At 37.7% G+C, this 12,597-nt stretch overlaps 1 protein-coding gene across 5 annotated transcripts in view; it reads right to left on the bottom strand.

Annotated features, from left to right (window-relative positions):
• Positions 1–12,597, bottom strand: part of WDR7 (WD repeat domain 7) — a 145,752-nt gene that overhangs the window by 117,798 nt on the left and 15,357 nt on the right. For 4 of the 5 annotated variants that reach the window (XM_050912501.1, XM_050912502.1, XM_050912504.1 and 1 more), the window contains exons 4-11: positions 10,330–10,408; positions 9,601–9,775; positions 7,630–7,706; positions 4,369–4,488; positions 4,027–4,172; positions 2,840–2,942; positions 1,631–1,772; positions 838–1,086 (exon numbers count right to left, since the gene is read on the bottom strand). In XM_050912501.1, the coding sequence (XP_050768458.1) occupies positions 838–1,086; positions 1,631–1,772; positions 2,840–2,942; positions 4,027–4,172; positions 4,369–4,488; positions 7,630–7,706; positions 9,601–9,775; positions 10,330–10,408 (1,091 nt within the window). The remainder of the gene's footprint in view (positions 1–837; positions 1,087–1,630; positions 1,773–2,839; positions 2,943–4,026; positions 4,173–4,368; positions 4,489–7,629; positions 7,707–9,600; positions 9,776–10,329; positions 10,409–12,597) is intronic. The other variant, XM_050912503.1, reaches the window with a different exon arrangement.

Here is a 12,597-nt window from a genome sequence, read left to right as displayed (position 1 = left end):
TCTATGCAACACCTGCAGGATATAGCAGAACTTTTTTTCCTCTACATGATTATGCTTTCTATCAAGCACAGCAAACCTTATGTAGAATATACACAGGCAGTTCTGTATTTTTATGAGTGTACGAATCACCAACACTTATTTGCGGAATAATGTATCAACTTCGAGGCAATCCAACTTCACATTATAGAAAAATGATTTTTTTCTTAAAGTTATATAAAGTAAATCTATTATATAAAGGAAACAGTACAGCCAACAGCCTTGTATATAACTGACAAGCTCATACATATATTTACAGAAAAATATTTAAATGTCTTTTTCATTTATCAGCATTTGTAAAAATCAAACCCCAAATATCTGTTCTGCAGCTACGATCACAAAAGTATTAAAACAACATTATCTGGAACCAAAATATACAACAGCAGGCCAATGTATAATACTCAACTACACAATACACAAACAGGAATTCTCTGTTAGATGCATTATTTTCCCAAGGTGATCTTCACAGGCACACCGATACCCCAGCTGAACGCAGTGCCCAGAACAATTCTGGAAGACAGACAGGAGATGTCCCCCGCCACATCTTTGCTACTGCATCTCAAAAACCCAGGAGAAATACCCAAGGCTTTCCAGTGAAGGGACCTCCCCCAACATTGATGCAAGCTGGCCACATTTCTCATTACATAATAGAACATCAGAACTGTTAAGAAAACGCTTGTATGATTTCTACCTGTAAAATGACTTAAGGCTCACTTTGTGAAACTATTTCTTACTTCAGTATATCTCATGACAGGCGCACACTGTCATCCAACCGTGCTTTTCAAAAGCTTATTTGCATACCTCTCCTAAGCATATGCTCTCCTTGCAGCAGCTGAACTATAGCAGTTTGTGTTGCTGGCACAATAACAATGCTTCCATCTTCACGGCCACAAACCAAACGCCCATGTGCTGGGATATACACACTGGCTGTAACTTTAAGTGGTTCATTGATGTTTGGTATTAAGCTTAGTTGGTCTATAATCCCAGCAGGGCGAGGAGTAAGTTTATCAAAAGCTTCCTGGAGGGATGTTGAAGTTGTTGTTTGCAGTCCTGTTTAAAAAGAAAATAAAGGAAGGGGTGAGGTGGGAGGAGGATTTAAAAAAAAAAAAAAAACCAACAAACAACAAAACCATCAAGAACAGAAATTAGGAATGCTTTTCTGAAAAGATCTCAAAGTTTAAATACACCACGTTAAAACACTTTTAACAAAGTAAAATGTACATACTGGAGATTAATTTACTGACTACATGAGTGAAGCTACAGCAACACATGAACCATATATGTGAGAACTGGAGAAGTATACGATTTAAGCTACAAGAAGAAGTTACACAGGCAGACAGCAACGACCATAGCTAGTTTTTGGAATAAAGCAGTTAAAATTTAATACTGGAAAAAGATATTCAGAGTGAATTAAGATTTTGATCATATATGAAAAAATGAAGTTACTATAACTCTTACAAGAAGCTAACAATTAAAAAACCAGCTTCATAGATCTGTAGGAAAAGCAGCAGTGCTTTATCCAGCAACAAAACACATAACAAAAAAATAGAGGTGCCCGTTAAAAGACTTGGCAAAGACTGTTAGTTAGGTATACCTTTTGCACTATCTTGTTGTTCAAGAGTATCAGGCACACTCCAAATACACAGTCTCCCTGAAGAGTCTCCTTGGATTAACAGCTTATAGGAAAACTCCCTATGTCCATAGAAGAATCGAGTAACTGGAGGACATATTAGTAGCTGTTAAAAAAAAAATAAATTAACAACTTCAGAACACATGCAAACCATGTACTAACCTCAAAATTTACTTTCCACACATAATCCACTGTACCTTTTAAGAACAGGACAAAAACTAGCTACTTTATGCCTTATTTTTCTTACAGGACAAAGAAAAAATACAGCAATATAAATCAGAAGAAACTGTGGCTAGTTACAAAAGTCACAGGTTTAAGGGAGAGGAAAAAAAGATTTTTACATATATTTGGTTTTGTTCTAAATACATTAATATTTAGAATATTTTATATATTTGTGTGTATTCTAAAATTGTTAACATTCTAACTACAATGGTGAGCTGAAGATACACTACTCAGTAAGGAACATGGTCCACAACAGAAGCAAAAAAGTTTTAATGTTAATTGACAACATGTAGAAAAAAATCAAATACATAAATGTTTCAATGTCCAAATTTGGCAACAGATTAAATGGTTAAGTTAATAAAACAGGATTCCTACAACAGTCTCGTAATAACAGCATTTGTAAATCAGACAGTTACTTATACCTAGTGGTATAGGTCTGAGCACTAGAGAGATCATACAGCAGTCTTAAATGTATTAGTTTACAGCAGATACAGTTCACAGTACAATATGAAAACAAAGTATAGCTCAAAGAGAACTCTGGCCTACAAAATTGGATTTTCTTTACTTTGCAAGGATTTAAGCTTTCAGATTCAAAGTTGTGATTCTAAAAGCTCTTGCTCAGTTATTGCCTAATCATCATGCACATTACAACTTGACTTCTAATTCTCCAGGCATTGATCAATGATAAACTGTTAGTATATAGGAACTGATGATTCACTTGACCCAAGACTAATCTCTGCATTTATTTGAAAACCAACAAGAACCAAACCGAACAGCAGCGATATTGCATGTTATCCTCCTAAACGTCTACTTTCTCTAGGAAAAGAAGAAATCCTAAAAATCCTAAAGGTCTACTTTGAAAGAGAAGAACTGGTCATGATGTATGCATGTTTCAAGTCTCTAAAAGAGAAACGACATCCGTAAAAGAAACCCCAAAGAAATATATTTTACCTGTTTATCTGCTCTGTCCAACACACTGTACAATAAAGGTGGAATTAAATTTTCTACTGCTTTCCCCACATCTCTGCGAAATGAATCACTAGCTGGTAGACAGCTGGGTTTAAGAACAAAGAGAAAAGAATAAAATTCCTTATATTACTAGAGTGATTCCTACATCACTAGCTAACTAAATAATACTAAGCAAAAGCAACCCTCAAGCCCTTAAACATTACATTTTTCAATTGCTAATACAGTGTATAGCAGATCATTACTCTGATTTTAATGTACAGGGTATACTTCGTCAATTAATAACTGCTCCAAATGTCTACAGCTCAGTTCCCCCGCACATTCAGAACTGAAGGAAAAAAGAATGAAGGAAGCCTGGCTTTCGGTCTGCTTTGGAGTTCAACACATTTGGCCTCAGACTCAGGACCAAAACACACCAAACCCAAGGATTCCTCCAACAGATCACCAGCTAGATCTGCTCGCATCCTTACGCTCTGATCACACAAGAGGGTGAGAAAGGAGTTCTCGCCTGATTTATGTGAGAATATTCAAGGATCTCCAAGATAAAACTGTGTCTCTACCCAGAACAAAGAGATGTTTGCATGTCATGAAGATGTCAGAAGAAAATGAGAAAAGGTTTTTATTTTACTTCTGTCATTCTAAATTTATTTAACCTCTTTGATACCTAATTTTAAATTAATTTTATATTTTCACATTTACATGCACAAACTCAGCTGTTCGTGCCTTCCCTTAATGGGCTGAAAGAGTACTCTGTTACAATAATACAACCATCATTTACATTCTACTCCATATAGCAAAATCTTATTTCTTCCGTATTTGGACCTGGTTAAGGAAATATTTAAATTATATTTTATTTTAATTTATGACACTTGTTCAACAGCAAAATGTACCTCTTCCCACCACACAGCTCCATTAGGAAGTGAAAAAGTTAGTGTAATATCAGAAAATAGTGAAGCAATCTTGGCTGAGGCAATCTAAATTACTGAGCATTGCTTCAACATGATACATTTAGGGGACACACAGTTTAAAATATGCTCATGGAATACTAGTTTCTGCAACATCCATATGATTTTGTAACAAAACAAAAGCCAAAGACACTCAATATTTCTTTAAAGTTGCTCATGTTTTTATTTCAAAAAAATAAATAAATGGAGTATTTCATTGTTGACTACCTGGCTGGCAATTTATATATGAAACTTTGTCCATCTTCTGTCCATACAATCACTTTATCAGCTGACACAAAGTCGCCACCAGTCCAGGTCTGATCGTTTTCACTAGGGACTGAACATAAGAGGGAATAATCTCCGGCATCAAAAACCTGAAAAGAAACAGAAAAGTCTGTTGTCCTTAACCAATTACAGATTAAAATGCCAAGACAGCAGCTAATTTCAGTTTTGATATAGACACATTAAAGGGACTTAGAGCATCTTGATCTAAATGTCTTACTGGCAATTTAATTAAATCAGCTTCTACAGTGAAAAGCAGCCAGGTTTTGTTCAGCTAGCTTGCCTTACCCTCCAGTATTTGGAACACACTACCAACAACGACCGCTGGGTAAATGCACAGAAAGAAATGCTCTGACAGTTTTGACAATAAATAGGTTTTGACTCCTCTTCAAATACTGGTGTTGTGTCCTAAAAACAAACAAACAAAACCAACATTAAATTAGCTGCATTTTATTTAAAATTATAAATCTGAAATTTAATAGAGCTGCATTGCCTTCTGTAATAACAACATCTTCAAAAAAGGCATTTCTTGATGGTTTTAAATTTGCTCAAGTCATGAGCTTGTTAATGTTTCTGTAAATTTTAGCTGAAATAAACACTTATGTTTTATTTTGATGCTCCTATGGGTATATTACATCCTAAATACCAATTTTCCTGTGATAAAGAGTCAAATCTGCAGACTCTGTCACAAGTACAAGAGTAGCAAGTTTGCAGAAGAGTAGAACTGAAGTGATAGGTAAGAAATTGGCTTGTAGAGACAGACAAAAATGACACCAACAGGAGGTTATCACTTTTATTTAGAGACCATATGTATGTAGCCATAATCAGGCACAAGTACTGACCAGCACACCAGCAGAGCTGGAGAGCTGAACTGCTGAATACACGAGCCCATTCCCTTCCTCATGTCCACTGGCGTGATCACATCTCAAAGTTCTCAGCTATAGACTGACCCTTGCCCAGAGGTTAAGATTCAGTCACTGCTGACTGACCACATTCTTCTGAGATTCAACCAGCACTATCAAATAGCACAGGATCTTAACCATTTGCCTGAACACCCTCTGCTGAGTGTGAGTATCAGACTGGTCTATCACATCGGTGCTGTACCTTGATTAATTTGGGCCCGCCTCAAAGCAAAACTTTCTCTTCTGGTTGTATTGAGGGTGGTCACTGCTAACCTGTCCAGATCCAGAACACACATGAACTAGCTCCCAAGCTAATCCTCGCTTTGACTAACTGTCCATCTTCACTCTGACTTGGGATACCTTGAAGGAAGGAGGGACAGCCATGCCATTCATCATCTGAAAAGTTTGGCTTACAGTTATAAAAACCTGGCTGAAACAACAGAATGCAGATACCCTGCTGTGGGTATAAACAGGAGACTTACAGAAAGACCTGTCTGCAATGCCACTCACTTTAACTGATTTCACAGGGCTCTTCACTTTCATAAAAAGCAACGTTATTTATCGAGACAGGGCAGAGAAAATCAGGATAGCCAGGCAATTAAGGCAGAAGCGGGGACTCAGATGTCATCACAACTCCTTACTCTGTTACAGATCTCTCTGGCAAGACAGTATTTTCCTGAAATATTATTTCCTCATCTTCAAGATGGGGAATAAGCATTCTGTCCTACACAGAAACCATTTAAGTGCTCAGACAGTGTGACAGCAACCACCATCTGAAACTGAGAGTCTCTACGCAGATGGAAATCTGGTAACAAGAAAAAACCCCGCTGATTTTTCTTCTTGCTCAAATTGAACTTAGGAACATGACAGAGACCACGTAATGGAAAAGGGACTATGCCGTTTCATAAGACACCAGATGGCCAACTTCTGAGGAAAAACCAAACTTGTAGCAGTTCTTATTCTATTATTCCTCATAAGGAGATCTGCAAGAGTATGTGGTAGCCTCTTTCATCACTTAAGTCTAACAAATTCCCCAGCTGGACAGATTAGTGGTGCCTATTTAGTATCATCACTGTCAATGAATTACCTTGCATCCAGATAGTCAGCTGAAACTAAGCAGATTCAGCTCACATTTCATTCCTTCAAGGTTCCTCATATCCCAAATAGACTAGACTGTGATAAGCTCCTGTTTAGTTATGTCTTTGTGCTTCTTACTTTCATAACAGCCAATACTCTCCACTACTCACAGATGCCTTTTTTTTTTAAGTGTAACTGTTAAATGTGATGTTAGCTACAACATTACTAGCTGCACGACAAGGGTTTCCAGAAAATACTTTGAGAGCAAACATAATTTCATCAAATTTCAAACTATGAAACAAAAAACCATGAATAGCACACCTCTGTCCCCTGATGGGGTCAAAAGCAAGGAATTCCATTATATTGGTCTTCCAAGCTAACGCAAACTGTGTTGCTTTTGCATTGTAAATATTCTGGAAATAAACAAGTTCATCAAAAAACTGTTCATTTATATACCATAAGGTTATTTTTCCATAGTTGCTAAACATCTATAGTAAGGTCTATCTTTTACACGAGGTTTCTGTGAATAGTTAATTTGCCAGAGGTCTATAAGACATGTAGCAAATCTCCTTTAAGACTTTTATTCATTAGTACACAGGAAGGGAGGAACTGCCAAATAACAGAGCGCGCTGTAGATAATCCCTAATAATGAATATTCCTAAAAACTGTATTCTCTGCTCAGCAAACCCTTCAAGCATCTCCACATCTCACTTATCTTTCTCAAAGAAAATACTACATTTAATAATAAGTTTTAATACTAAATAAAATTTAATACTAGATTTAATAATAATAGTAATATAGTATGATATAATAAAACTATAATGAAAAGTTTTAAAAAATTAAGTACAGATATTTTAAGAGCATAAGAAATGCAGCTGGAGAACTTAATCTTCAAAAAATGAAGTATTGTGATAAAGTCACTTCTATAATGCCACCACCATATTAAGAGACACACACTTCCTATGCAGTACAGGGCAAGCTTTAACTCTGTGACTTATTTCTTCTATCTGTACTATACAAAGTAAACATCTATTTATTAGCATCATCCCTTTCAACTAATGAGTACTTATACTGCAAGCTCCTGCATATAAAAGTTTTGCCTGTACTGAATGAAGTTATGCATGCACTACAGCATCTGTATCAGTTTGGGTAGTTAAACATTACTGTAAGAATCTTTGTTACTAAATTCCCTTTGGAACTCAAAACTCCTGTGGAATGCAGTACAATATGACTTAATGAAAGAACAGGACTTTTAAAGAGGGAAAAATTAAAAGAAAAATATTTGTATATTAACACAGATCATTACATGGTACAAATAAAAAACCCCACATTTGCAGAAATTGGAGATTATCCTACTCTTAATTTTGAAATAAGTTCTCCAAGTCAAACATGAGAAAGATTAGGAGTTCTGCTGGTAACTTGAAGGCTCAGTAAAGCAAAATTAAGGAAGCTGATTTTCAAATGGCAAAGAGGAAAAAACCATAACAACATTAGAACAGGAAACAGCATTAATACAAGTTCTCCCTTCATCACAACAGGAAACATCATTAATTCAGAAGCCTTTGTTTACCTGCATCCGACTAACTTCAGAGGTTATTATCCATACTTTCAGGATGCCAGTCACTGAAACTGCTACAACAGTATCCTCTGGGGAAAAACAAACATTAGGCTGATAAGTACAAGGACGTCTTCATTTTGTTGCACACTTGTGCATATCCGAGTACAAAAATATACTGAGAGCACCTCAACATCAAAAGTTTATCAAAACATTCGTGAAGTGTTTGCTTCAGAATCAAACATTTATTTGCAAAGCAGTATTCCAGAAGCACATATGCACACGCACACACACATATTCCATGTGCTTGTGTTTACATCTCTCAATTAATACTCAGGGCTCAAATTAAATGGGGGGAAGGGAAGTCACAGTTGTTTCTAGTATTGCTGTCGGACATTGTGGGTTGTCCCATGACTCTCCCCAAAGGCAAGGGGTTACTCTCCCAAGAGGAGAGATTTGTTGCTTATGCCTAGCTGTCTGCCCACACCAGCCTGCGAGGACACCGAAGTTTAACGGGAAGCATACTCTAGTTGTACAGCTGCCCAAGCATCTCTTGGCTGCGGGTTCCTAAAGGGCATCTCTGCAAAATTACTCCATTAGAGTTATTACCTTCACAAAAACCAAAACATATCAAGTGCTAGTCAAACCTTCTAGACATTCCTGTTTCTACCAGACAAGCCTGGTGCAAGACGAAAATCCAAGGGGTAACTTCTTGATTACAATATAAAAACAATTACAAAACAAGAAATAAAATTCAAATTAAAGGCGGTATCAGGAAACACTTAATACCAGAGTTCATCTCCAGTTGTTCCAGCAACTTAGAAGTTGTGGGGATAGCAATTGAGCTTTCCCACTCCAGGACTTTGGGAACACTCAGTTTACAACTGCTGTCAGCCTTAACTCAAGATAAGGCTCTCCTTTTGTCAGGATCTTCTTCCTTAGTGTTCCTCAAACCTCTTAGGAATTACAGTCTCCACAGCAGAAAAACCTGAATGAGACACCTCTCTGCCTCAGCTGCCAGAATTTAAAGCCTAGCAATTAACACAAACCAGCAGAGCAACACAGATGTGCGGACAGGTATCACTTCAAACCATGTCAACCAATCCACCACCAAACATGAGCCTGCTCACATACCTCTCCCCTAAACTGACTGTCATCACTTTTAGAAGTTCCTCCCTCTATAGTCTTCAGGTTTTTTAATCCTGTTGTGTACTTTAATCAGCACTTTCCTTAAACACATTTCCTACAATAATAGCTTTGAAAATGTTATGGCAGAGCTTTTTATAGAGCTACTAATCACAAGAAATACTCATAGTACGTATATATCTTGTCAAAAATTACAGTGTATAGCTTGCCAAATGATCTCGATATATACTACACATCACGTTAGTAACGCAGATGACAGCCTTAGCACTTAGAGTGCTTGCACCCCTTCCTTCAGTCTTGTGCCAGTTTCCAGGCTCTTGCTGTCAGAGTGCTCTCCAGAACTCTTTCTCAATTCTCAAAGAGAAAACAAGTTATCACCCTAGTGGGATACGCTTTTATTCAAAATTTAAAAAAAAAAGTCACTCTTCCCGTAGGAAGGTTCCTTGTCCTTCAGGTTTCAGCACATGCACACACTGAAGATGACAGAATGAAATCTATTTACTAGGTGAGCCTGGATCCTGCCAAGCACACATTCACAGAGTGATTTGGCTAGATTTTAGGTTCTGTTCATGAGAAAGCAGTTACATTTTAGCCAGAGCCAAAACTCCCATTTGATGGAACAACAGTGACAATACTGCATAGGTATTAACCTAGACTCTTCTTCAGGGACTAGAAACAACTATGTATACTTTGCTTTTTAGAAAGGTCAGTGCTTGCTGGGTGTTGCCCAAGATCACAAGAAGTAACATTCTAGTTCCACCCCAGGTTCTTGAAAAAGTTGAAAACAGTGTTTCTCTTACAGGGAGGCAAAGCCATAATAAAAGCAACAAAAATAATTACCTTGTGTTCTATTGGATCGAATGATAGTCATGGAGCTGATCCAGTCAGGAGATATCTTTGATAACAAAGAATAAAGAACTTCAAGGCTGGTAGCATCCACAACAAGAATTTCTGGATAATGTCCATGGCATAACAGTCTCCCTTCACGCTGAGTCCCAACTGTAAACTGATAGAACTAAATGGATATTAACAAAATACAGAAATTATACTCCCTGTGAGACATTGACTACTTCATTTTCAATCAAAACCATAATTTCATAAATATATTCTAATGCCTATATGTTTAAAACTTACTACTCTGCACTGATGAGGGGAGCATTTTGCAGAGGCCCCCTTTCTCCTGTTATCTTCCCAAGGCAATCCTCACCCTGTACACCCAGCTCCTGCAGCTGACAGGAGCCTGCCTCAGCCTCCCCTGCTAAGATCGTCCGCACACTTCCACCTCCCCTGGCACTACTCCTCCAAAAATTGTCTCCTTTTCCTCCTTTCTTTCCAGCCTCTCTCATTAATCGTGATACATTTTTTCAAATGCTGAAGTACAGCACATATTTCCAGCTCTAGGGCATTTGATGATTCAGCATAAACTATTTATGAGATACTGAAGTATGCATATAATGTCATTATTAAGCTTAAAAAGAAACAAAACAGCCTTGCTTTGATAACTGATCTATAGTTATCCATGCACTGCAATACAGAATAGGACCTCTGAAACATACACAAAGTACTAACCTGTATGCCAGTATGTGTACAGGCTAGTTTAGTAAACTCTATGCATCGCCCATCATTCACATCCCACAGACACATCTCCCTAAAATATAAAAGGTAGATTAAAACCATGTGGAAAATATTTCAATCTTCCAAGAGTCTAAAAATCATTTACATTGGGAGAAACTTAACCATTTGAACCATTTCTAGTGACAATATGAATTGTATTTAGATAAAGGAAACTCAAAATCAGCTTGAATTTCCAGTCCTTCTACGTGAATCTACACAACCTCTTCTTCCCTACAAAGATAATGGGAAACAAGTGAAATGCCAAGGTTCAACAATCAATACTAAGTAAACACAAATACATAACTAAGAATTTCTCACTTCTCCCACAAATGTTTCAAGTCATTATATACTTCTACTGCATCCCCTAAGTCATCCGAAGATTAGCTTGCCTTCTCCACATTTGTGAGGAAGAAAACAGCATTACAGAAAACAGAACTGTGTCAGATGGCAGTGAGCACCGTGGGTTTTTCTGAGGGCCCAGGCTGTTACGAGGTGGAAGCATCACCTGGTACTCTTCAGCACTTCTAAGACCAAACTGAAAGCACTGAACAACAAATTATTAGTAGCACCAGTAGATGGTTTTCTGACTTGCCTTATGCGCAAAGATCAGTTACCTCTATAAATTCATTCCAATTAGCAGCCATTCCCTCTATTTACAGTATTTAAACCCCCCATTTTTAAAATTTTATATTAAAATTTAATCAGAACAGAATCTGTCAGCTGCTTTCTCACCTTTTTTCCCTTTACATCAGATATATAATTTCACAATGAAAACATACTTTGGTTCTAAATCCCAAAGGAAAAGATTACTTAGTACTGCAATCACTACAAGATGGAAATTCTAAGTTTTGACACATTCCACTCTCAACTTCCAGGTTAAAAGGTTGTTCAGTCATATTGTTCCCCGCCTTTTCCAGATAAAAAAACCCTTATGTATCCAAATAAAATAAAGAACAGACCTATACCTGGCCAGCTATATTTATATAGGCAGAGGTTAAGAAATTTCTTCCTCAACCAGAGTTGATCAAATCGGCCTCAGCCTGGAGGTCCACCTTTCGGTAAACAGCCTTTTAAAAACAAAGCAAATAAACAAAAAAACAAACCCAGACTCACAAACTTCTTTCTCCTTTTATAAGCTTGTTTTGCATACCAGAAGAGTCTGTCATTCAAACAGTAAATTCTGTACATGAATGAAAAAGCCCTCAAGAACAGACTGATGCTCTTGGAAGAAATACCTTTGCAAATACTTTCAGGTCAAATATTTTGCCTAGTGAAAGACAACTGAGTTGGAAATGTTAACTTTTCAAAGTTTGCTTTGAAAAGGTAAAGTGGAAAGGTATACTTTAAAAACTAATTACACATGCATACCACATTAAATCTAAGAGTGTTCAAACTCTCCACTAGTTTAAGAAGGAATATTATGTGTAATTATAACTTCTTTCCAAACTAGTTACTGTTATTCCAGAATAGTAGTCTCCACAAAGAGAGCTAATCCATTTTAAACCTATACCGCACCTCAATACGCAGTGTTCCCTGTGCTGTTAAGACTCAGGAAAGAGATGCGAAAAATCAGCAGTATTACGAGATGGCTTGCCATAGGACAGAATTGAAGGGCAACCCATCTTGTTCAATACAGCTCCATGGAGGAAGATGATTACTTTATAACTGAAATGCTTGTACCTCTACTTAGAAACTCAGAAGCTATTCTAGACTCTTGATAACAAGAGTAGTTACTCCAACTCCCTGAACAAAAACTAGGCTCTATTTTGGGGAAAAAAGCTCCTGCCTTCCCGAATGACTCTATCAGAAGAGCAAGTCCATGGCCTGTTTCCTAGAAATGGCTTGCTGGTAACAAGGACTCACTTTCATATAGCCAGCCAGAGTATGAGCATAGATACAGGGATATGGGGAATGCATCCTCCTCACTTGCCAGGGCTAGCCTGGCCTCACAGCCAACTCAGATAAGCTGCCGTCTGGCCTTGAAGGGCTTGAGAAAATGCTGGAAGCTGTCTCGGCAGGGGCTCCCTGTCTCTGCAAGGCTGTTTAAGCTGGGTCCTCTTCCCCCTCCTGCCTGAGATGCACTGCCAGCCCGGCTGCACTGAGCCTGATCCCAGCTCCCGACGGCCGCTAACACCCAGGGGCACGGGGGAAAAGCTCTGGGTAGCAGGAGGGGAACTGAATTCAGACAGCAAAAGCTACAGCATGAAACCGCAGTAGAACAAG

This window comes from Gymnogyps californianus, chromosome Z (assembly GCF_018139145.2).
Source record: "Gymnogyps californianus isolate 813 chromosome Z, ASM1813914v2, whole genome shotgun sequence".
In the NCBI taxonomy this organism is placed as follows: domain Eukaryota; kingdom Metazoa; phylum Chordata; class Aves; order Accipitriformes; family Cathartidae; genus Gymnogyps; species Gymnogyps californianus.
This window is presented reverse-complemented; position numbering and strand designations above follow the sequence as displayed.